This window comes from Octopus sinensis, linkage group LG14 (genome assembly GCF_006345805.1).
Source record: "Octopus sinensis linkage group LG14, ASM634580v1, whole genome shotgun sequence".
Lineage (NCBI taxonomy): Eukaryota > Metazoa > Mollusca > Cephalopoda > Octopoda > Octopodidae > Octopus > Octopus sinensis.
Genome location: NC_043010.1, coordinates 66,297,165 through 66,324,352, shown reverse-complemented (window position 1 = coordinate 66,324,352; position 27,188 = coordinate 66,297,165). Strand labels below are relative to the sequence as shown.

Genomic DNA, 27,188 nt, shown 5'->3' with positions numbered 1-27,188 from the left:
TAACGTCAACAGCTTCAATGATGACGAAGAAGAGAAAAATAATTCTGGAAACCTTTCAATTAAACCAGTTATCTTGCAATTAAAAATGGAAATATCAGTCATCTCAAAAAAGAAAGAAAATCATTTAAAAGTCACACAAAAAGAGAAAAAAAATGGCAAGACTGTGTGGTTAAGAAGCTTGCTTCCCAACCACATGGTTTTGGGTTCAGTTCCACAGCACAACACCTTGGGAAAATGACCTATTATTGCCCTGGGACAACCAATGCCTTGAGAGTTGATTTGGTAGAGATAAACTGTGCTCATCATCATTTAACATCCGCTTTCCATGCTAGCATGGGTAGGACGATTTGACTGAGGTCTGGCGAACCAGACTCCAATCTGATCTGGCAGAGTTTCTACAGCTGGATGCCCTTCCTAACGCCAACCACTCCGAGAGTGTAGTGGGTGCTTTTATGTGCCACCGGCACGAGGTCCAGTTTTGTGGTACTGGCAACGGCCACACCCAAATGGTGCTTTTTATGTGCCACCTGCACAGGAACCAGTCCAGTGGCACTGGCGACGACCTCGCTCGAATGTTTCACGTGCCACCAGCACAAGTGCTAGTAAGGCGAAGTGGTAATGATCATGTAAAGTAACTACCCTCAAAGTAGCTCCCTAAAAGTAACTGCCTCAAAGTTGGGTGTTCCTAACTACACCTTTTCCACAGAAAGGAATACAGAAAGAAACAAAGAGAGAAAATAAAGAATGTGTAGTGGCTAGCGATCTATCATGGCAAATACATATATACATACATGTGTGTGTATATATATATGTGTGTGTATATATATATACATGTGTATATGTATATATATATATATATATATAGTGGAGTTACGTGGCTTAGTGGAGGATGTTGGACTCATGATTGTAAAACTGTTTTGGATTCCTGCACCTGGCCATGTGTTGTGTTCTTGAGCAAAACACTTCGTTTCACATTGCACCAGTCCACTCAGCTGTGACAATTGAGTAACCCCGCAATATACTCCTCTCTGATGTCCCATCCAGAGGGGAGTATATATTTCCTTGTCTCACGAGATGGTTGTGAAAGAGCATCATCATTATACAAGTGATGGTGTTCGTTTCTAGTCTTCTGCGGGAAATATTACCTTGCTTGTAAACAGGTGAAAGTTGGGGTGACATGAAGGGTAGGAATGCAGTTATATGAGGGAAGTAAGAAAGGGCCAGGTGTGTATGTGCATATATAAGATTGCATCCATGTTTAGAGATGGGCATATGCGGAAAGTAGTTTGTGTGTTATTTTGGTTGGGGGGCTCTGAAAGGGGTCTCAAGGAGTAGCGTCCCTGCTTTCATGAGCTAGTTTTCCACCACATTTCTTAACAATCATAGTAGAGGACTTGGTCTCGGGACCACTCATATCTAGAAACTGAGGTTGGGGAGTAAGCAAGGGCATGCTCCCTGTAGAAAATCCAGCTCCAAAAATGCCTCATGATAGCAAAGGAGAATGGACACCAGCCAGCCCAAAGGTTGGGGTGGGCTGCACCTGTCTGTCTCAGTTACTATGCCATTGAGGTAGAATAATTTTTGGTGTTAAGATGGTCCAATTTGAATTTTTTCTTCTATGGAAGGAAGAGCAAGCCTTCTTCTATCATACTCTCAATTTTGGTCAACTTGCGCCGCAGGGTCTCGGAGGAGATAGTGTTAGTTGAAGGCTACCAAACCTGCCATACACAGACAACTTCAGCTTTATATATAGAAAGAGATTACATAACACTGGCAGAAAGTCCAAGGAGGTTGGAAGAAATGTCTTTAGTATGGTGAGGAACTGGTAAAAGAAATGAAGTTAGGTGATGCACATGGGAAGGCAAACGGAATGTGACAGATGTGAGCACACGCAGAGGGTGAAGTGTTTTCTTATGAAAGGAAGAAAAAAAAAATGTTTTAAAAGTACATGACTTGTAGAAAATCCAGTGAGTCCAAGGATAATGAAATAGTGGAAGCCATGAGGAAAACAAATGGGTAAAATCTGCCACAGAAAAATGAGTAGGAATGCATGGCTCAGATCAATCAGATAGAAACTTATGAAAAACGCCGTGTAAACTCTCGAAAGAGCTGTTCTTCACTCCTGCTCCAGAGCGTCAGCTGCGGGGTCACTCCGAAAAGCTCTATCTGCGACGATTTCATCTCAATCGAAGGAGAGGGGCTTTCTCCGTCCGGGTTGCGGATCCATGGAATAAGCTGCCGGACGAGATAGTGAAGATGCCAGCGACCGCTCGGTTCAAAGTCTCCCTTGACCACAAATGGCCTGAACTCTTTCGATGAACACCACCCTGTACATAAGTCCATGTCCCCCTACATGGCCTTGCTTTTAGCTTTTTGAGCCAAATAATTAACTTAACTTATGAAGAAACGAGTAAAATGGTAAAAGAAAGAAAAAGAAATCTCTGTTGACATTCATCATTAACATCATTTAACATCCACTTTTCCAGACTTGTATGGGTGAGATGGAATTCATGAAGGCAGATTTTTCTATAAGTGGATGCCCTTCCTGTTGCAAATCCTAACCTGCCTTGAAGCAAGATAATAGACCCCCATGACCAAACACATTTTGATGGACAATGGAAAATGAGGGATTCCACTTGTGTAATGGTGGTACTCATTTATAACAATCCTATGATGTCAAGACAAAGTTACACACACATACATGAAGGGCTCCTTTCAGTTTCCATTCCCTCACTAAGCTTTGGTCTGACCAGCATTATAAAAGTAAATACTTGCCCAAGGTGCTATACAGTGGGACTGAATCCAAAGCCTCATGGTTGGAAAGCAAGCTTCTTAACCAACCAGTTACACCCGCACCTACACACATACATTACATTATATATATATATATATATAGATATATATATATACATATATACACACACACATATATATAATAAAAACTTACTTGGAGAAAAAGAGAAACGAGAAACAATTCTGCAAAAGAATTTTATTTAATTCATTTTGCAGGAAGGACTGCTTCAGCCGGATTGTGTTCTGCCCTTACCTTTGAAACACGCATTGAGTCGAACCAGGGGCAGCTGATGAAGGGGAATATTCCTTGCATTGTTTGTCTTGTACTCTGTTTTTTCGTTGTTAAAAAAAGGCCATTTCCTTGTTTGAATTTATGTTTTCATTTCTCGTTGTGTTCTACGTTTATTTGTGGTGTCCTGTACTCATATATATATATATGCATGTATATATATATATATAGATGTAGGTATGTACATATATGTATGTATGCATGCATATGTTTTATTTATTAAATTGTTATTATATATATATATATATCATGGAGGCGCAATGGCCCAGTGATTAGGGCAGCGGACTCACGGTTTCCATTCCCAGACCGGGCGTTGTGAGTGTTTATTGAGCGAAAAGACCTAAAGCTCCATGAGGCTCCGGCAGGGATGGTGGTGATCCCTGCTGTACTCTTTCACCACAACTTTCTCTCACTCTTACTTCCTGTTTCTGTTGTACCTGTATTTCAAAGGGCTGGTCTTGTCACGCTGAATATCCCCGAGAACTATGTTAAGGGTACACGTGTCTGTGGAGTGCTCAGCCACTTACACGTTAATTTCACGAGCAGGCTGTTCTGTTGATCGGATCAACCGGAACCCTCATCGTCGTAACCGACGGAGTGCTTCCATCCATATATATATATATATATATATATATATATATATATATATATAAAGTGGCTGAGTTCCTTTCAAGTGTTGGGCCTTATGGAGGCAATGACCAAGACCTTTGGCATTATGTCATGCTTCAGAAGACCCATCAAACCGAGCAAAATCGCAGTTGTGACAGATACCAGTGTCACACAAATGGCACCTGTGCCAGTGGCACGTAAAAACACCCACTACACTCGGAGCGGTTGGCGTTAGGAAGGGTATCAGCTGTAGAAAACCATGCCAAATCAGACTGGAGTCTGGTGCAGTCTTCCAGCATGCCAGCCCTGTCAAACTGTCCCACCCATGCCAGCATGGACAATGGACATTAAATGATGATAATGATGATGATAGACACGTATAGATGATGGACTCTCATTGAGGATGTTCAGTTTTTGTCAAGTGACCTGCACAAATGATTTGTTTATAGTGATCAATGGTTCGTGCCACACATTAGCTCGCTCTCTCCATCATATCGACATTATCTGAACAGGTGTGCTGTGTACCATACATCAGGTGTCAGAGTGATCGCAGAGCAACATGAGTTGATGTGTTTGGCTCAAGAACATAATGCACCACCAGGACTACAAATTGAAATCGTAATCTCGCAATCGTGAGTGCAGGACCCAAACCACTTAGCCATGCACCACTCACATATGCATATATATACATATATATATATATACACACACATATATATACACACAAATATATATACATACATACATACACATAGAGTTTATTGTTTCATTATTTGGAGGATAAACAAGCAAAAAAAAACACTCCATCCAATGAGATAAATATGATTTAATATAGACACAGTATAGGTGCAGGAGTGGTTGTGTGGTAAGTATCTTGCTTACAAACCACATGGTTCCAGGTTCAGTCCCACTGCATCACACCTTGGGCAAGTGACTTCTACTATAGCCTTGGGCCGACCAAAGCCTTGTGAGTGGATTTGGTAGACAGAAACTGAAAGAAGCCCGTCGTATATATGTATATGTATATATATATATATATATATATATATATATATATATGTATGTATGTATGTGTGTGCATATGTTTGTGTCTCTGTATTTGTTCCCCCAACATCACTTCACAACCGAAGGTGGTGTGTTTATGTCCCCATAACTTAGTGGTTCAGCAAAAGTCACCAATAGAGTAAGTACTAGGCTTACAAAGAATAGGTCCTAGGGTCGACTTGGTCGACTAAAGGCGGTGCTCAAGCATGGCCAGAGTCAAATGACTGAAACAAATAAAAGAGTAAAGAGAATTTAAAAATGAGCTACCAACAGTTTCATGCAGTGGGAACACAATAGTTTGGCATATTTATATATCATGTCTTGTGTCTCAAGGCAATCCCTCATACTTGAATACACATGGTATTTGGTAGATGGAAACTGAAAGAAGCCCATCATATATATATGCATGTGTGTTTGTCCCCCACCTCTGACTTGTAACCTAGTGGTTCAGCAAAAGAGACTGATAGAATAAATACCAGATTCAAAAAATATAAATTCTGGGATTGATTCATTTACTCTTTTACTTGTTTCAGACTGCGGCCATGCTGGAGCACCGCCTTTAGTCAAGCAAATCGACCCCAGGACTTATTCTTTGTAAGCCTAGTACTTATTCTATCAGTCTCAAAGTGTGTGACGCTTACAGCACCTAGGTTTCCCAAGCGGTCACCCATCTAAGTACTAACTAGGCTCCACGTTGCTTAACTTCAGTGATAGGACGAGAACCGGTGTTTTCAACATGATATGGCCGTAAGCATTTGACTAAAATTGTTCAAGGTGGTGCCCTCAGCATGGCTCTGGTTGGTCTTATCTGAAAAACTGAGAAAAGAACATTGGTCTAAGAAAAAGCGAGAGAAAGGTGAAAGCAAAAGGTGGAATGAGGGAAGGCGGAAAAAGAAACTAATCTCCAGATTGAGCCCGTTGTTTCACAAACTTTAGCCTCCTTCCTCTTGAATCTATATATATAAAGCTGAAGTTGTCTGTGTGTGACAGGTTTGGTAGCCTTCAACTAACACTATTTCCTCTGAGACCCTGCGGCTCAAGTTGACCAAAATTGAGAGTATAATAGAAGAAGGCTTGCTCTTCCTTCCGTAGAAGAAAAAATTCAGATCGGACCGTGTTAACACCAAAAATTATTTACATCAAAAAGGTGCTTTTTTTCTATGAAAAATCTCTATTTTTTACGATTTTTTGACTGCTGTGTCGCCATTTTTCGGTGTATTTCAACCATAAAAAAATAATAATAATGAAATTATTGTATACAGTGCTCAGTTTCATTTGTCAGGTCTTCGCAGTCACAACATATCTCAGAGGTCTCGCTCTTTCGTCATAAAACAACATCTGATAGTCTGACTGATACAGCAGAATAGAAATGTGGAGATGTGTGTGTGTGTGTTATGTAATGTATTTGGGAATATGGAAGCACTCCGTCGGTTACGACGACGAGGGTTCCAGTTGATCCGAATCAACGGAACAGCCTGCTCGTGAAATTAACGTGTAAGTGGCTGAGCACTCCACAGACACGTGTACCCTTAACGTAGTTCTCGGGGATATTCAGCGTGACACAGAGAGTGACAAGGCCGGCCCTTTGAAATACAGGTACAACAGAAACAGGAAGTAAGAGTGAGAGAAGGTTGTGGTGAAAGAGTACAGCAGGGATCACCACCATCCCCTGCCGGAGCCTCGTGGAACTTTAGGTGTTTTCGCTCAATAAACACTCACAACGCCCGGTCTGGGAATAACTACATCAATGGTCATAAGATTCCAGTGGATCAATCATTGGTCCTCTACATTTCCAGTGACATGCGTGACATAAGATGTTTATGCAGACAAGTTTTTAAAATCTGGTTTCTTTTTTGGCCAAGATGTTTCTTGTGACAGTCTCTTCATGTTTGTTTCAAATTTCGACAGCTGACTTCAGAAATCTCCTATCTGGAAGCGTAGATATTGGAATTAGATGTTGAGGGGTTGCGCATAGGAAAGAATATTCAATCTCAGCAGTATTTGCTGAAGAATTAATCTGAGTTCTGAGAAGTTGTAGAATGTTATAGGGAACTGTTGTTGCAATAATGCAAAATTTTTACTTTTCAAAAATTCCAATTCTAAAGGGTCGAAACGAACCCGAGCAACGCCGGGCGATACTGCTAGTTAGTAGATATTTGCTACATTAAGATTTCAATAAAGGGGACGCAACTCTTGGCTTTCCTTTCTCTCATTTTTTTTTACCTTTCGTCTTCTTGTTCTGCCTTCCTTGTACTTCTTTCTCATAGACCAGCGTCCTTTCTCGGTTCTTTTTTTTTCGAAGATCAGCCATGCTGTGTATTGGAGCCTTAAGGATTGCTTGCAGACATAAGGCATGATTTATAAATATGCTAAATTATTGTGTTCTCACAGAATAAAATTCTTAATAGCTCACATTTAAATGCTGTGTCTACCTTAAATCCTGGAGTATAGTCCGCCCTTGAGTATAATACGCAGGGGATTTTTGGGGGCTGTACCTCTGAAAAACCTAAACCTTGTGTATAATACGCACCCCTTCTCTAACTTGAGTCAAGGAGGTCTATATAACGTCTTTGGTTTGTAGAAATGTATATGGTAACGTCCTTTATTACTGAATATATAACATAATGCAAACGTGTAGCTTTTTTGTGCATTTTGTTTGCAGAAAATAAAGAAATAACAGTAATAACGTTTAGTAAATGTTGCTTACTGCAAGTTATGGATGATTCTTTTATGACTTCATTGCTTTCAGGCTTAGCTTGAGGTATTTTCACGCCCGACACCACAAAATGCGTCTGAATAAACATTGCCAGACGGCAAATAGAGACTCGGACATTGCTTACAAAATATTTTTCCTTATTAACCTCGTAAATAGTACGCACTAGGGATTTTGACCTTTAAATTTTGGGGAAAAAATGTGGATTATACTCAAGGATTTACGGTATGAAATGACACACACACACATATATATATTTTATCGTTCGCTTGTTTCAGTCATTAGACTATGGCCATGCTGGGGCATCTCCTTGAAGAATTCTAGTCAAATGAATCGACTCCAGAACTTATATTTTTAAGTCTGGTATTTATTCCATCAATCTCTTTTGCTAAACCACTAAGTTACAAAGATGTAAACACACCAACACCACACAGACGCACACATATACATATGATGGGCTTCTTTCGGTTTCTGTCTACCAAATCCACTTGCAATGTTTTGGTTGGCCTGCGCCTATAGTACAAGACCCTTGACCAAGGTGCTGTACAGTGGGACTGAAACCAGAACCATGTAGTTGGGAAGCAAACTTCTTACTACTCCCTCACGCCTGCACCTACACATATATATCACGTGACCGACCAGACCATCAGATGTTGCTACACATCGCTGGTCACAATGCGTTCGCATTGTTTTAGCCTTCGAACGACGCCTCCCCGCTGGCTAAGCGAGCAGGCCAACAGAAGAAAGAGAGAAAGAGTGGTGAAAGAGTACAGCAGGGACTACCACCCCCTGCCGGAGCCTCGTGGAGCTTTTAGGTGTTTTCGTTCAATAAACACACACGCCCAGTCTGGGAATCGAAACCGCGATCCTACAACTGCCAGTCTGCTGCCCTAACCACTGGGCCATTGCGCCTCCACATATATATATCATATAGTAATGTGAAGGCGTGTGGCTTAGTGGTTAGGGCATTCGGCTCACGATCGTAAGGTTGTGAGTTCAATTCCCGGTGGCATGTTGTGTCCTTGAGCAAGACACTTTATTTCACGTTGCTCCAGTCCACTCAGCTGGCAAAAATGAGTAGTACCTGTATTTCAAAGGGCCGGCCTTGTCACATTCTGTGTCATGCTGAATCTCCCTGAGAACTACGTTAAGAGTACACGTGTTTGTGGAGTGCTCAGCCACTTGTATGTTAATTTCACGAGCAAGATGTTCCATTGATCGTGTCAGCTGGGACCCTCGTCGTCATAACTGACGGAGTGCTTCTAATATAGTAAATAAAATTAAAAAAACGAAGAACAAACACAAGAAAAAAAACAACACGAGGATGTGATACATGCAAAGTATTAGCAGATGCTCAGGGAAGGAAAGAAAGGTGGTTTTACATTTCAAGCGGACGCTCTTCTTCAGAAACAGGAGACAGAGGAAATTCCAAGAGAAAAGGAAGGAGGAAAAAAAAAAAAAATATATATATATATATATATATATGTAAAAAGCACCCACTACACTCACAGAGTGGTTGGCATTAGGAAGGGCATCCAGCCGTAGAAACACTGCCAGATCTGACTGGGCCTGATGAAGCCTTCCGGCTTCACAGACCCCAGTTGAACCGTCCAACCCATGCTAGCATGGAAAACGGACGCTAAATGATGATGATATGTAGTGTATTAAGAGATTTCTTTTTGCTTCCTCAAACATGCATACACAACATACACATGCTAACATGGAAAAACAAATGTACAACAAACAAGCAAACATGTACACACATAACAGTACGTTGGTTATTGCAGTGAGATTTTTTATTGTTTTACATTCGTTAATATAAAAGCAAAAATTGATTTTACACAAAGTGGTCCTTTTTTATCAACTAAACATTCAACTTTGTAGAAGTAATAAGAGCAACCTGTTTCATTAAATTTTTATCAATCAGGTAAAAAAAAAAAAAAAATTTTTTAAGTGAAAACTGAGAAGTTGTAGATATATTTGAATTTATGACCATATCTTACAGTTAATAGCACAACGACTATTTCTTAAAATGCATTTATCTCCCTGCCAAGTTGAAGGGACCACTTTACATATATCTGTATACAGTAAAAACTGCCTCTTGTTTTAGTAGTAGAATTAGGACATGGAATTGGGAAACGATGGGATAAAACAAATGAAAATTGGTCCTTTTTATCTTGCATTGCAAACCCTGGAAATGATAAAGGCAAAAAACACAAAAAAAAAAACTGGGTAAGATGCTGACATTTTACACTTCAAAAAAATAAGGTAAACCTGAATATGTTAAACTGGCATTTAATGATTAGAGAGAACCATTGAATGGCAGATTGCTTTTTAACACATGTATACAAATATGTGTTTTGCAAACAGGGGAAAAAAACCCCAATGATGTCATTAACACCCAATCCCATTATACCACCATATGCATTATACAGCTTTAATGCATATATATATATATATATATATATATATATAGACACACATATATATACATTACACACGTGTAATGCTCACATATGTATATATATATATATAGCTTGCTTACGAACCACATGGCTCTTGGTTCAGTCCCACTGTGTGGCACCTCGGGCAAGTGTCTTCTACTATATGCCTCAGACCGACCAAAGCCTTGTGAGTGGATTTGGTAGAGGGAAACTGAAAGAAGCCCGTCGTATATATGTATATATATATATGTGTGTGTGTGTGTATATGTTTGTGTGTCTGTGTTTGTCACCCCCACATCACTTGACAACCGATGGTGGTGTGTTTACGCCCCCATAACTTAGCGGTTCGGCAAAAGAGACCGATAGAATAAGTACTAGGCTTACATAGAATAAGTCCTGGGGTCGCTTTGCTCGACCAAAGGTGGTGCTCCAGCATGGCCACAGTCACATGACTGAAACAAATAAAAGAGTAAAAAGTAATATATATATATATATATATACACCAATATGATTTATGTGTATACACCAATATATACATGACATGGAAAACAAAAATTTTCAACAGTCTATACACACACACACACAAGCATGCGGGTGTATTATCATCATTTAACATCTACTTTTTCAAGCTTGCATGGGTCAGATGAAATTTTTTGCATGTGTGTGTGTGTGTATACACATGCACTCGTACATATATGTCACTTTTGTAAGATTTTTTAAGTGAACTCGAGTTGAAACAAATTTTGTTGTATCTTGGGGAGGTCATTATGCCAATAATAAACACATGCACCAGTTCTATTTCACTTCATTTATTATTATTAGTCAATCAATCAATAATCTAGATATGTCCAAAGTCCTTTTGCTACCATGTGCAACCTCATCAATAACATGACTGAGTGATAGAAGGATTAATTAATCAATTAGTTAATTGATTACATGTTAAAGAATTGACTAATAATAATAAAACGAATAAAATAAAACTAGTGCATGTGTTTATCATTGGCAAAATGACCCACCCAAGATACAAAAAAACACACACACACCTATATTATATTATACATATGTATATAGTAGTACCTGGTTTTCGAACACCTTTGATTGCAAATAAATTGTGCTTTATATACATATATATATAAAGCACGATTTATTTGTGATCAGAGGCATTTGTAAACTGAGGTGCTACTGTATTAAATGAATATGAGAAAGACAGGAGATAAAGTACGATTCATGATCAGAGTTATTCGAAAACCGAAGTTCTACTGTGTATATATATATATACACACACACATCATTATTGTTTAGAATCCGTTTTCCATGCTGGCATGGATCAGATAGTTTGACTGGAGCTGATAAGCCAGGGAGCTGTACTATATTTACATATATTATGCCTATATGTCTGTGCACACCTTTCAATGCAATGTATGCCAGATGGTCTGCAAATCTAACAGAAGCCTCAAAAGACATTTTAAGATCCACAAAGAGAAGAACTTAACTGCAGCTCTTGGTGCTCCAAGTTGGATATGCAATCAATGTGGGTGTCTTTTTCATAACATTGTCTGGTTTAAAAAGCCACATGAGATGACATGATGGTTCTAAGGTGTAGATGCAGGATGTGGTCAAGCTCTGCATAAGGAGTAGACAACCACCATATATATATATAAAAATGTGTTTGTGTGTGAGTACCAGGGACGTGCCGCCTGGGTAGGCAAGGTAGGCAGTGCATACCCTGAATGAGATAGATCGATAGGAACATTTTCCTTTTATGGCAAAATATGCACCTAATTCAATAACATTATGAAGGTTACTCTGATTACTATGCATAAAATGGAAAATATTTTATTTCTTTGTAGATTAGTTAGGCATAATTCGTCCCTGCCTTTCAATCTCAGTATTAAAGCTATGCATAGTACTGCTGTAGTACACATGCTGCGTACACTCCTACAACACCGTTTTCCTTATGTGTTATAAAGGCAGAAGTAAATCTGCCTACAACTCAGCCGTGCGCTTGCGTTTTGCTTATTTCTTTTGTGTTTTACTACATAAACGTCACCAACTGCCTACCCTGAGTAATTACTGATGGTATGTGCCTGGTGAGTACATATATGAGTACATGTATGTTTGTGTAAATAAATATATGTATGATGGTGCTTTTTATGTGCCACCTTCACGGGGAGCCAGTCAGGCAATGCCAGTGTCGCCTGACTGGCTCCTTGTGCAGGCGGTATGTAAAAAGCACTATCCGAACATGGTCGATGCATGAGACAGTCAAGCTGAGTAAGATTTTAAGCTCAGATCGTATCAATGCTTAACCAAGTCTCTCAGCCCATTGACCTACTAATTTATTATTCCTGAACTCCATTTCCCTGCAGCTTGTAAAAAAACAGTCATAAATTAAAGGCACAGCACAGAGTAGGGTAGAAGTGGTTAAAGTTTGCAAGATTTGAAATAACATTTCATTTAAATATAACAAAAATGGCAAAAAAAAAAAATTTTTTTCCAAGTTTTATTATTATTATTATCATTTTTGTCATTAATTTTCATTTAATTTTCTCATTTTTTAATTATACTTTCTTTTTGCGTTTGTCTCTTTACATTGATTGTTATAATTTTCAATGAGATTTGTTCATTTATTAAAATCTTTTTTTTCCTTTTTACATTTAGAAATTACCACACACATACACACACACAGCCAAATGCGCACACATACATCTATACAGTGCTTAGAAGTATTCATATAAAAGTGAAACACATCCATTGAGAATGTGTATATTCCTGCTGGTGGAGTGATAATAATAATAATAATAATAATAATAATAATAATGGTTTCAAATTTTGCCACAAGGGCAGCCATTTTGGGGAGGGGATGTGTCGATTACATCGACCCCAGTTTTTCACTGGTACTTAATTTATCGACCCTGGAAGGATGAAAGGCTAAGTTGACCTCGGTGGAATTTGAACTCAGAACATAGTGACAGACAAAATACCGCTAAGCATTTCACCCGGAGTGCTAACAAGTCTATCAGGTCACCACCTTAATAATAATAATAATAATAATAATAACAAAAAAATAACCCCACCCCCACCTTAAATTAAAATTTTATATTTTGAACTGTTATAGTTAGGGAATATCCAAATTGTTTCATTAGATTATGTAAGGAATACCATGAAAAATTACAATTTTGGGTGTGTTTTTATTTTTTTCTTTCTTCTTTCTGAAATTCAGAAATACCAGCATTATTGGAGAAATGGAATTAAGGCCACCAAGATACAAACATATATATATATATATACACACACGCACAATTATTATCATTATTATTATTCAATGTCTCTTTTTCCATGCTGACATGGGTTATACATTTAAATACATATACTTACACACACACAATAAATATATATGTGTGTGTGTGTACATATATATATATACAAACACATACACATTTTATATATATGTAAATGTATACATTTATCCATATCTATTACATATATTTATATATATATATATATACATATATATACATACACACATACTGAATGCAAGTACATTGTGTGAAGTCAGGACTTCATGATAGATCGCTAGCTACTACACGCATTTTTTTGTTTCCTTGTTTTTTTTCTGTGTATCTTTCTGTCGAAGAGCATAGGCTCGAAATGTAAAAGACTTTTTCTATTCCTGAGCGTTATACTAATACATTTGTTTGTTTGTACTCCACCTGCCTTCGTCTTTTGTTTTTTCCCTTTACACACACACACACACACATATATATATATGGATATATATATATGTGTGTGTGTCTGTATATATATATATATATGTATGTATATATATATACATATGTATATATATGTATGTATATATATCTATATGTATATATATCTATGTGTGTATATATATATATATATATCTATGTGTATATATATATATATATATATATATATATATATATATATATATGCACACACATGAGCAGTTCTTGTTTTCTAAACCTTCAATTTACAAGAAATTTTGAAGCAAAATGAAATTATTTTTCTTGAAAATTTCAGTTGATGTTATTTAACTCTGAGCAAAATTCAATGCATGCAGCACAGAAACGATGCATGAGCAGACATACAAGCCTGTCGCCCAAGCCAAGGGCTAAATCATATTGCTGTGAGTTGGCAAAACTCCAGCCTCCTTTTGCTCACTGTTTGTTGTACTTGCTTCAAATCAGCAGTCATTCTGCCATCACCCGACAGACACTAATGTGGCCGTCTTACACAATGATTTTCGTTTGCTGCCCCCAATTTTTTTTAATGGGAAAATAACATCCAATTAACAAGCTCTAGATTGCTGGATAATAATTAGGAATGAATTTTCATCAAGTCAGGAACTTGATGTATATATATACAAATGATGTATATATATATATATATATATATATATATATTATATATATATATATCATCATCATCATCATCGTTTAACGTCCGTTCTCCATGGTAGCATGGGTTGGACGGTTCAACCGGGGATCTGGGAAGCCAGAAGGCTGCACCAGGCTCCAGTCTTATCTGGCAAAGTTTCTACATCTGGATGCCCTTCCTAACGCCAACCACTCCGTATATATATATATATATATATATATATATACAAACACATGTTTTATATATATATAAATGTATACATTTATCCTTATCTATTACATATATGAAATTGCGTGTGTGTATGATATATATATATATTTAATTTAATACGTAAAAAAGGGTGGAATATAATTAATTTAATAAAATTAATAAATTTCACCTAGTAGATTTATTGGTATGGAAAAGACCATATTTGGTAAGGGTTACAATAATTATAATTAAGGGTTAATTGCAACAAGTTGCTCAAAACCACATACCGAAAATATTAGAAACAGCAGTCAAATTGATCACTATTTCCTCTACTAATAAAAAGTAGTAGAGGAAATAGTGATCAATTTGACTGCTATTTCTAATATTTTCGGTATGTGGATTTGAGCAACTTGTTGCAATTAACCCTTAATTATAATTATATTTAATTTATATGTACATATATAAGTATACATAAATAATATATTACGCATGTATGTGTGTGTGTGTATATATATATATATATATATATATATAAAAATGTCACTGTATGCCTGTGTCTGTTTCATATTCATTCTTTTATATTTATTGGGCTTTTAATTTAAACACTGTTCTTTTTTTACTTTCGGCATGCAGCCATATTTTTTTGTAAACATACATACATATACCTTATATACATATATATATGATTTATATATATATATATACACACACACACACATTAATGATTTATATTTATAATAAATATATATATATATATATATATATATATATATATATATGATTATATATTTATACATATATGATTTATATATATATATACATACACATATGATTTATATTTATATATATATATATATAGATATATATATATATATATATGATTTATATATTTATACATATATGATCATATATATATATATATACATACACATATATGATTTATATTTATATATATATATATATATACATACACATATGATTTATATTTTTATATATATATATATATATACATACACATATATGATTTATAATTATATATATATATATAAATGATCTATATTTATACATATATGATTCATATATACATATATATAAATGATCTATATATTTATACATATATGATTCATATATATATATAAAAATCTATATATTTATACATATATGATTCATATATATATATATATATATAAATAATCTATACATTTATACATATATGATTCATATATATATATATAAATAATCTATATATTTATACATATATGATTCATATATATATATATATATAAATAATCTATATATTTATACATATATGATTCATATATGTATATATATATATATATATAATAATCTATATATTTATACATATATGATTCATATATATATATATATATATATAAATAATCTATATATTTATACATATATGATTCATATATATATATATATATAAATAATCTATATATTTATACACACACACCATCCTCCTCTTCTTCACACACAAATAAAAATTTAAACAATATTCAATCTTCTTTGGAAAAAAAAACAAACATAATAGTTACTTTTCTTTTTAACTAGGACAAGACACTTGACAGGTATCTGATCCATGTATGGATTGCAGATGGCTTTGCAAAGTGTGGTTCTGAGAGAAATTCTTGCCACATATATCACAGTGGAAAGGTTTACGGCTAGAAATGTTGCGGACACTGTCAGATAAATGGATGATTTTATGTTTCTGAAGATTGCCTCGGAGTGAAAACTCTTTGCCACAGATCTCGCAACTAAACGGTTTCAGTCCTGTATGAATGATTTTGTGTTTCTCCATGTTGCCGCGAAGGGCAAAAGCCTTGCCGCAGACGTTGCACTGGAACAGCTTTTCGCCAGTGTGGATAATCCGATGCTTCTGTAGGTTGCCGCGGAGGCCGAAGGTTTTGCCACAGACCTCGCACGGGAATGGTTTCTCCCCTGAGTGTAGTTTCCTGTGCTTTTGCATGTTGCCTATCAGTGCAAAAGCACGACCACAAATGTCGCAGTGAAAGAACTTGCTCGGAAACGGGCTGGGTTTTGAAGACTGTGCTGCTGGCATCATGACCTGAGATATTGGTGACGGCGTCGATGACAATGATGATGGCGGTGGCGGCGGTGGTGGTAGAGCAGTGGTTGTTGATGTCGGCGGCGTTGGATGCTGAGGTGGTGGTGGTGATGGGGTGTGATCAGCATGGGGGAGCTGCTGTTGTGGTTTTGTTGGTAAAGGATTCACTAAAGAATTTCCCATCGAACTGTCACCAACTCCATTGCGACCGTTGGCGTTAGAAATATTATGTCTTCTGTTGTGTTGTTATTGTTATTATTGTTAGTGTTGTTGTTGCTGCTATTAGGAGTGCTGCCATTGCTGTTGTTGCAGCAACTGTTTTGGGACATGCGCTGAGAAAGCTGTGATAAATTGGTAGGAAGGTGAGGCAAATGCATGTGGGTCGGGGGAGGCTGGCTGCGATGGGGCCGATGGTAATTCCGCAAAATTATCTCCTTTCGACAAGATTCGCAGTGCTTTTCGCTGGCCGAAGGACGTCCTGGGTCTTTATGGAACAAACTCTGTGCAAAAGTGTTTCCGCAGAGGGTACAGTGAGACACTTTGCAGCGGATTGCTTTGTAATTCTGCATCATACTTCCCTGAGGATACATCTGCTTGCCGAGTGAGCCGTAAACACCACTGTCATGCATGGGCGACTTCTCTGAGCCAAGGAGCCTTAAAAAGAAAAAAAAAACAAAACAACAAATAGAGTCTGATATATTTTTTTTTGTCAAAACTATTCAAATTTTTACAAAGTTGACACACAAAACTCATTAACTTTTAACTCTTTAACATTCAGATTATTCTGACAAATGTTATACTTAATTATTCACAGTGCCCCAGCATGGCCACAGTCTAATGTCTGAAACAAGTAAAAGATTGTTTTGAATTAATCATGCATCATGCTTTTCCTCATAGTTTCATGATTTCAATCATGCAGTTTTTCATTTTTAGAATGACATTGTAGGGCAGGTATGAGAGGCTGGATCAGGTCAGCTTGAACAAAGGACAGGTACAATATTTGGGGTTTAAATGCTAAAGGGTTAAAGTCTTGTAGTGTTTTAACCCTTTCGGTACCAACTCGGCTGAAACCGGCTCTGGCTCTGAGTACAAATGACTTGTTTTCATAAGTCTTTAATTAAAATCTTCCACCAAACCTTAGTCACAATTTATGTTCCTAACACTAGCTTAATGATAGCCAAGTTATTTTACTAAATTCTTTGCTATATTTGAAGTAATTGAAAGAAACACAGAGCATCTCAAAATAAATACAGTAATGAAAGGGTTAAGGGTAAATTAGGATAAAAAATATGCAGAAATTTTTGGTACAGGTGTAGAGGTGATTTGTTCAACAAAAAACCCCTCCAAGCTGGTACCCCAGGATGGCCATGAGTAAAAGATAAAAGATAGTATTATTGGTAGACATTGCTCCTATATTACTATTATTACATTTTCCTTTCTGTCCGCATCTCACAGACACACAGACATGTACATGTATTAGCCAGGTTGATATTGAAGATTAACCCTTTAGCATTCAGGTTATTCTATCAAACATAATGCCTATTGATTCCCATTGATTTGAATAAGTCATGCATTATCTCATATCTTCAAGATCTTGACAGTGTAATTACTTAATGTAGAATAACATTGTAGGGTAGCTGTGAGAGCCTGGATCTGGTCAGTTTGAACATAAAACAGATTAACTATTTTGGCCGGATATGGCCGGTTTAAATACTAAAGGGTTAAAGTATAAACTCTGCTACTTACCATTCAGGTGACGGACGAGAGCCTAAGTTGTCTCGCATCATTGAGTTTGAAGGATGCATCTTTCCACCCAATAAAAGGTTTCAGAAAATCTGCAATAAATAAATAAATAAATAAATGAATAACGATTTTGTGTGTGCATGTGTGGTATTTATATCATCATCACCATCCATCAACATCATATTAATGTCCACTTTTCCATGCTTGCTTGGGTTGGACGACGTTCAGAGAGGCTGACTTTTATGCAAGCTCGAAGTTGTGGTGCTAGTGAAGGCTGATATATATATATACTCTTTTACTTGTTTCAGTCATTTGACTGCGGCCATGCTGGAGCACCGCCTTTAGTTGAGTAACTCGATCCCGGGTCTTATTCTTTTTGTAAGCCCAGTACTTATTCTATCGGTCTCTTTTTGCCGAACCGCTAAGTGACGGGGACGTAAACACACCAGCATCGGTTGTCAAGCAATGCTAGGGGAACAAACACAGACACATACATATATATATATATATATATACATATATACGACAGGCTTCTTTCAGTTTCCGTCTACCAAATCCACTCACAAGGCATTGGTCGGCCCGGGGCTATAGCAGAAGACACTTGCCCAAGATGCCACGCAGTGGGACTGAACCCGGAACCATGTGGTTGGTTAGCAAGCTACTTACCACACAGCCACTCCTGCGCCTATATATATATATATATATATATTATATTACGGAGATGTACTCGCATAGCAAGTGACCTGATCTGAGATTGTGTGTTGGAACGAAAACAATTGCAGCATGGAAGGTGCAGCACGGAATTTTGTCAGTGAACAGGTCGCGGTCTCAAAGCGATGAAAATATTTTGGCTAATTAAATTTAAATGTTGAAGTGAATCTAACAGTTTTTGTGTGTTTCTTAAATGGCCTATAAACACCTTCCACACTGCACTTGTTGTATATATATATATATATATATATATATATATATACATACAGATCATTGTCATCATTTAATGTCCGTTTTCCATGCTGGTATGGGTTGGATGATTTGACTGAAAAACTGGTAAGCTGCACAAGGTTCTAATCTAATTCAGCATTGTTTTCTATGGCTCTATGCCCTTCCTAATACGAACCACTCCAGGAATGTAGTGGGTGCTTTTTACATGCTGCCGGCATCAGCTATGGCTACAATCAAACTTGGCTCGACAGGTCTTCTCAATCACAGCATATCACCAAATACCGTGCTTGAGAAGACCTGTCACATCAAGTGAGATCATAGTTGTGGCCGACACCAGTGTTTCATAACTGGCACACACACACACACATTGCAAACAAACTTAGGATCTTTTCCTTTTGATAGACAGAATTCAACACAATTTCTAGTTAACTAAACAATTTGAAACTTCGTATACTGGTAGAATGTGTCAAAAGAAAACATTATTTTCACTTGGCTTTTTTGATAAATTTGTAATTCGTTTGTTTAACGTAGTTTAATTTTTCGAATTTTAACCAATCCTATGCTCTCTTTTGAGCTGAAATCATTTGCTGCATTATCATCATCATCATCATCGTTTAGCGTCCGCTTTCCATGCTAGCATGGGTTGGACGGTTCAACTGGGGTCTGGGAAGCCAGAAGGCTGCACCAGGCCCAGTTTGATCTGGCAATCGATATTGATAAACAAACGAGGAGGGTCGTGTTGGCATGTGCTAGAAATAACAGCCATATCTCTTAAATCGATGAATTTCGTCGCCCAATAAAAATATTCAGTATTCTACAGAATATAAAGGGATTCTTGAACACAGGATGGCCATAGAGACAGCTTAGAAAATTGGGTAAATACTCTTTAGAAGACAGGTAAAAATCTCTACAGAGAAAAAAACCCACCAGGCTTATCAACCACTTTTTCCTGTCTTCAAAAGGGTAACTGAGCTGATTTTCAAAGCAGCATTCACAGCCTCACGCATTTGTGATTTCCTTTATTTTCTGTTCATATAAATTATTTTATTTGTTTCAGCCATTTGACGGCAGCCATGCTGGAGCATTGTCTTTAGCTGAACAAATCGACCCTTGGATTTATTCTTTGTAAGCCTAGTACTTATTCTATCAGTCTCTTTTGCCAAACCGTAAGTTACAGGGATGTAAACACACCAACATCAGTTGTCAAGCGATGGTGGGGGACTAACACAAACATACATACATACACACACATATATATATATGTATGTATGTATGACGGGCATCTTTCAGTTTTTTTGTCTCCAAGGCTTTGGTTGGCCTGAGGCTATAGTAGAAGACACTTAGCCAATGTGCCAAGCAGTGGGACTGAACCCAGAACCACATAGTTGGGAAGCTAAGGGAGAATGAAGAATTTGAACATACAAACTCAGTCTGTGATATATTTATAGTAAAGATAAGCAACATGATGTGGTAATAAGTACATTATATCAGCCATCTGATGCCTCAAATCATGATGATAAATTTGGGGGAAGCCTTAGAATGATAAAAGAAGTATCAATGAAACCAGATCAATACACAAATATAACTCCACAGGACAGCTCCAAATTCATGAACAACAGATGGCCCAAAGGCAACATAATCTCAGGAATGACATGCAAACAGAATCAGGAAACGATGCTTATGGAACAAACAATACTATTCCCAATCCAGAACTGCATCTTAGACCTCTGCTTCGCCAATAACATGGATCTTATCCACAATGTGAAAGTGTGGCCAACAATTTCTCTGACCACAACATAATAGTACTGACAATGTAAGATTCAAAGTTGATTAAAAAAATGTATACAACACAAGAAGCCCCCAAACTATGCATTGTGGGCTTCTACAAGGCTAACAGAAAATTAGTTCAAAAAGAGATCCTCAAACAATATTGGTGAAAAAGACTGTATGCAAGACACAGATATGAACTTAGAGAATTTATGTCAATAATGCCAGCCAGATGCATTTTTGTTCCTGAGAGGAGAACCAATATATACAAAAGCATTATTCTTGGAGACAGGAGAGTTCTTATGAGATGAAAAATAAAGATTTCAAATTGCTTAAATAAAGGAATTAATGACAGTGAGAAACCCGACCGCAAAGAGGTAGAGAATGAACACACACTCAGCCTCTCTCATGAAAGAGAAAGGAGAGAAAGAGAAACCAGGGTAATTGAAAATATAAAAACAAACCACAAGGCCTTACAAATTTTCAAAAGAACCTGCTTCAAGATCGGGATCACTGACTACAGATCCCAGGAGGATAAGTGAAATACTTAATAAACAATTCCAGGGAGTTTTCACCTTTCCATTGGGAAGAGACAACTATCAATTCATCATCATCGTAACCAATATTTAATGCCCATCTTCTATGCTGTCAAGTCAGAAGACTGCACCAAGCCTCAATGTCTGTTTTAACATGGTTTTTACAGAGATGTAATACTGGCCATTGATGAGATCAACTTGAACTTGGTGGCAAGCTCTGATGGGTTTTTTCCAGCTATTCTTTTAAAGACATGCAAGAGATCTCTCACAAAGCCACTGCTGATTTTTTTCCTGAGCTTCTTTGCAAGAGGCAAACTTTCCTAAATCTTAAAAGAAGGTATCATACATCCTATCCACAAAAGAGGGAGCAGTGCAGATGCTAAAAATGACAGGCCTATCTTTTTGACAACTTATGTAGCTAAGTCATGGAACTCAGAAGGAAGCTGGTTATATTCCTAAAAGAATAGAGTATGCTCACTAACATGCTTCTGCCAAGGAAAGTGGTGCCTTATCAGCTCCTACAACACTTTGACTGGGTGCTGAAACAAGTCAATCATTCAAATGTGGATGTGCTGTATCTCAACTTGCCAAGGCATTTAATAAAGTTGATCAAGGGATAATATGTCACAAACTGCATGACTTTGGCATAATTGGAAAACTAAGGGAGTAGCTGCATGACTTTTTAAAAGATTGGAGCAGTTGCAGCCACTGGCACTCTCTCTGAAAAGACATTAATTCTAAGTGGAGTCCCTCAGGGTACTGTACTGGGACCACTACTGATTGTGGTGGCCTTCCCAGGCAATGCTGATGGTGCAAAAGTATCACAAGTAGTCAAAGGCCTTGAAGACTAGATAGAAGTGGGTTGAAGAAAACATACTGTTCAATACTGAGAAATTTCAATCACTTTGCTATCAGCTCACAAACAGAATTCACAGGACTAGGGCACATTGTGACCCTATAGTCAGAGTCAGCATGACCTGGGAATCCATGTGAGTGGTAATGCATCATTCCAGTATCTGGGATCATTTGTTCTTGCTCATCTGAATTACCCAATTACAGCCAACATAAAGCGTTTGAACTAGCAGCAGAACTCAAGGCATTCTAACGCCACCACATCAACAAGATTGCTCCAATGTAACAGATGATTTGCTGGGAGGCTAAAAGAACTGAGGCTCTACTACCAAGAGAGAAAACATGAAAGATATGCAGTGATACATACATATACACATATATATATATCTGGAAGAACGTGTAAGGTCTAGCATCCAACTTCTGGACTGAAATCTATACCAATCACTGGACTGGATAGGATTGGACATCACTGCATAATAACCAAAGATCCCATCCTCTCCAGCAAGAGTAAGGAGATTAGGGTTCAGAGGCTTATGACTTTTCAAAAGGCCTCATAGATCCATGGGAAGTGGATGTGTCAAAGAACATTTAGACAAATCTTTATCTGAGATACCAGATGAACCAGCATCGTGGCAAGAAAAATAAAGGCGGGCATCTTTGTCCAAATCACTGCATCACCAGAACTGATTCTGGAGACAGAGCTGGGAAAAGAGTCTAAAATAAAATAGCATTAATGCCAATGATGGTGCCCCAACATGGTCAGAGCCCCTGGCTGAAACCAATGAAAAAATAAAAGAAAGACTACACACACGTATATGAGAGCAGAATAAAACCAGAGATTTGGATACAAAATATGTTTTATTCGAAACTAGAGATTGCATAATCTTTACACTGGATATACAAGGATTTACATGAAGCTCTAAACCAAGGTTGACTTATGTTATTTCGTCTGAAATATCAACTTTTCAATACACACCCACCCACTCATACCTATATATAGATACACATATACACATAACTATGCGTATATAAAATATACACACACACATTAAGTATATATACACACACACACACACATTAAGTATATATACACACACACACACACACACATTAAGTATATATACACACACACACACACATATATATATATATATATATATATATATATAGTGTGTGTGTGTGTCTGTCTGTCACGCATGAATTAGTAACATATGACAGTTAACAAACCCTTTTCTGGTAAATATTTTGATGTGAGATGGAAATACGAGTAAAAAGCAAATGAAATCGTGCGAAAGGAAAATTCTCCATTCTTTAAGATTAAAAAAAAAAAAAAAAAAAACGCGCCTATTTTCAATGTGATTCACTTTTTAAACAATGGGACTTATGACTAAATCATATAAATTTTAATGATCATCAAAAGAACTGAACGGAAATTACGGCAATCCACTTCAGCGAATTATCGTTTGGAACTAATATCGTTTAGAAGAAGCTGTGGTCGTACTAAATAAGTGCACTGTAGTGTACAATAGTGTGGAAAACCTACACCAGAGTTAAGAGTTTTCAAGTTCAATCCCTGGGGTGAGGAGGAGGAAATGTGATATAGATATTCCTCATTTGAAATAGGGTATTCTTGCAAACGCGCTGAATGTATTTTCCGAAATATAGTAGAGAGTGTATATAAAAGGGGATAAATGAAGTTAAGTGTCTGTAGAAGCCGTAGTCATTTACTTATAAATCAGTTATCTCTTAGAAATATTGATGTATTAAACGGTTCATAATTATTTCTCTTCGTAAGAGAAATAAGGGGATTTAATCCGAGTGAAAATACGTTGTCTAAATAAATAGTTTGTTTAAAAAGGGTCTTAATTAGAAAGGCTAAAATAGGAGTAATTAAGCAGAAAGAGATACGTGATTAGCGACGGAAGCAATATTGGTTAATAATAGCATTCTGTCTATCTGACTTAATGTGGATATACAAGAAATTGATATATCTATATGTATATATTCAGGTTAAGTAAGTAAGATATACAGAATTCTTGGAAATAATTAATCAGAAAGCAACAATTAAACAGGAGTGTATGACATGAAAGAGATATGAAAACGTTGTTAGTTACTGAAATTTTTTCTTTAATTGGGTTAAATATTCACGACGAAGAAAAAAGTATTAGAAAGAAAAGTTTAAGGACGTAAATCGAAAGCTTTTACAGTAAACAAATGGTAATACCTGGAGTAAACGATTGTAGGAAATCAGCAATTCAACTTATCTGGTCATCATCGTTTTTATTCAATACATTTATTTGCCTTCTTCTATTGAAACGGTGTTACCTGAGAATAAATCCCTCGTCTGTGAAATTCCAGGAAAAATATTACTGTTCATTGTGTATATTTCAAAGGGGATAATCTTTACAGTTTACGAAAATATGGGAAAAAAAAAGTAAAATAAAAAAATATTTTAATTATTCTAAACAAGTCATTTGATAAGGAAAAGATGGTTGAGTATTCTATGAGAATAGTGAACATTTCACCTTTTGTTTCCGTTTTCATTTTTTCATTGAGAAAATTACGTCCCTTGAATTTATTTGCGAAGCGAACCATTTATTTAATTATTATATGCTTTTCTTTTATACTTTATTCTTTGTTCCAATTAAAATTTAATCAATTTTCTATGTAATTAGGAATGATTCTAAATACTTATGAGGTAGTGAGTTACATGTAATGCGCAAGAAGAATAAGTTGGGGGAGAAAGAGAGAAAATATAATATAACTAAGTGAAAGAGGAGGGGTCTTTTAATAATGATACCTGTCAATTGTCAAAGTTAGTTCCAGTTTTTACTAAACATCCCCTCGCGTTATATTGGGTTAAGCAAACAAATTAGCCTCTCTGTCGAGTGCGGCACAATGGCTTCAAGTTTTTGACGGTTAAAAACCATTTCAAGGAACAATATGAGATGATCTAAGCTTTCTTTCTGTTCTGACAAAAAAAAAAAAAAATTATTTAAAATCCCTGTCAAGCCGTATTTTTTCACAGGTGTTTGTGTGAATTTGAATGTGATGCTTAGAACAGTTTATATCGGTTTTACGCGAAAAAATTCTATAGATCTGCTAATTACCAATTACAGATCAAACTAAATATGATAGTGTTGTAGGTAGACTAATGCCAAGATATTTTTTTTTATTTCTTTTCGTTTTTTTTTTCTTTTTTATTTTGTAGCATATACTCTTTACTCTTTTACTTGTTTCAGTCATTTGACTGCGGCCATGCTGGAGCACCGCCTTTAGTCGAGCAAATCGACCCCGGGACTTATTCTTTTGTAAGCCCAGTACTTATTCTATCGGTCTCTTTTGCCGAACCGCTAAGTGACGGGGACGTAAACACACCACCATCGGTTGTCAAGCAATGCGAGGGGGACAAACACAGACACACAAACACATACACACACACATATATATACACATATATACGACAGGCTTCTTTCAGTTTCCGTCTACCAAATCCACTCACAAGGCATTGGTCGGTCCGGGGCTATAGTAGAAGACACTTGCCCAAGATGCCAGTTTAATTATTTCGCTATTACTAGAACCTCGAATTTACCAATGATAAAATGAGGAAACTTTAAGGTGGTCGCACGAATTGCTAGAAATAAACGCCAATTATCTCCCAACAGCTACATCCTGCAATTTTAATACATATTCTTGTACACACGTATCTACGTGCACACGCCAAACACACACACGTATCTTAAATTGGTTCCCAATTTTGGCACAAATCCAGCAGTTTCGTGAGAGCGGGTGAGTCGATTACATCGACCCCAGCTCAGCTGGTACCTATTTTATCGAATTCTATGGAATAAAAGCAAAGTAAACCCCTTGCAGCATTTGAACTCAGAGAATAAAGTGGGAAGAAATGATGCTTAGCATTCTCCGGATCGTTATTTTTGTACATGTATTTGTGTGTGTGTGTGTGTGCGTGCACACGCATGCATGTGTTATGTAATCATCACAACAAACATGAACAATCAACGTTGCCCATTGTCTCCCTTGATACAAGGACATTCAGTAAGTTTCCCGCCACGACAAATACCTTGTACAACAACGGCAGTCTAATAAAGTATCTCGTATCGTTAACACGTTTTTTCAGTCTCTCTCATTTTCTTAATCTTTCATACTAAGTACTCACTACTTCCTTTAATACTCAATACATTATATATATATAACAACAACAGCATGGATATCCATACACGCACCCACGCACAGCTTATTATGCCATGTGGGCATAGCCTGAGGATTGCGTGAAGGCACCACACGTGTTAAAAAAGGCACTCTGCGATGTTTTCATCGCATGAAACTATTAGCTCGTAAAAATATATATTGTGTTTATTAAATAATATTTATCGGTTCAATTTATCTCTCCCCAGACAGATACTATTTTGTTAATTTTACTATCAGAGAACAGTACTCTTTCTCTCTATCTCTCTTTTTCTCTCTCTCTACATATTATTTTATTTATTTCACTCATTTGACTGTGGCCATGCTGGAGCACCGCCTTTAGTCGAACGAATAGACCCCAGGACTTATTCTACGTAAGTCTAGTACTTATTCTATCATTCCCTTTTGCTGAACTGCTAAGTTACGGGGATGTAAACAGACCACCATTGGTTGTCAAGTGATGGTAGGGAAACAAACATAGACACACAACAATATACATATGTATATATATATATACATATGTATATATAAAGATAAATGATTGATGTAGTGTTTTACAGTAGGATGCCTTTTA

At 36.7% G+C, this 27,188-nt stretch overlaps 2 protein-coding genes and 1 non-coding gene across 3 annotated transcripts; all 3 read right to left on the bottom strand.

Moving 5' to 3' along the window:
* Positions 1–5,369: 5,369 nt before the first annotated feature.
* LOC115219586 lies at positions 5,370–5,488 on the bottom strand. Its single transcript, XR_003882341.1, has one exon. It is a non-coding gene; the product is annotated as a 5S ribosomal RNA (ribosomal RNA).
* A 10,558-nt stretch (positions 5,489–16,046) lies between these two features.
* On the bottom strand, positions 16,047–16,562 carry LOC118766128 (zinc finger protein 98-like). Its single transcript, XM_036509412.1, has one exon. The coding sequence runs from the start codon at positions 16,560–16,562 to the stop codon at positions 16,047–16,049; it is 516 nt and encodes a 171-aa protein (XP_036365305.1).
* A 173-nt stretch (positions 16,563–16,735) lies between these two features.
* Positions 16,736–24,854, bottom strand: LOC115219173 (probable serine/threonine-protein kinase DDB_G0291350). The gene is made up of 3 exons (XM_029789281.2): positions 24,633–24,854; positions 18,315–18,403; positions 16,736–17,222 (listed from the first exon to the last, which is right to left on the bottom strand). Exons 2-3 carry the CDS (start codon positions 18,371–18,373, stop codon positions 16,736–16,738), a joined length of 546 nt encoding a protein of 181 aa, XP_029645141.2. The 5' UTR covers positions 18,374–18,403; positions 24,633–24,854.
* Positions 24,855–27,188: the final 2,334 nt, after the last annotated feature.

Excerpts from the sequence above, each read along its gene's own strand:
- LOC115219173 (XM_029789281.2), bottom strand. The coding sequence starts at position 18,373 with ATGCATCCTTCAAACTCAATGATGCGAGACAACTTAGGCTCTCGTCCG. Across the intron at positions 17,223-18,314 it reads TCTCGTCCGTCACCTGAATG|GCTCCTTGGCTCAGAGAAGT; the intron begins GTAAGTAGCAGA and ends TTTCTTTTTAAG.
- LOC118766128 (XM_036509412.1), bottom strand. The coding sequence starts at position 16,562 with ATGCCAGCAGCACAGTCTTCAAAACCCAGCCCGTTTCCGAGCAAGTTC.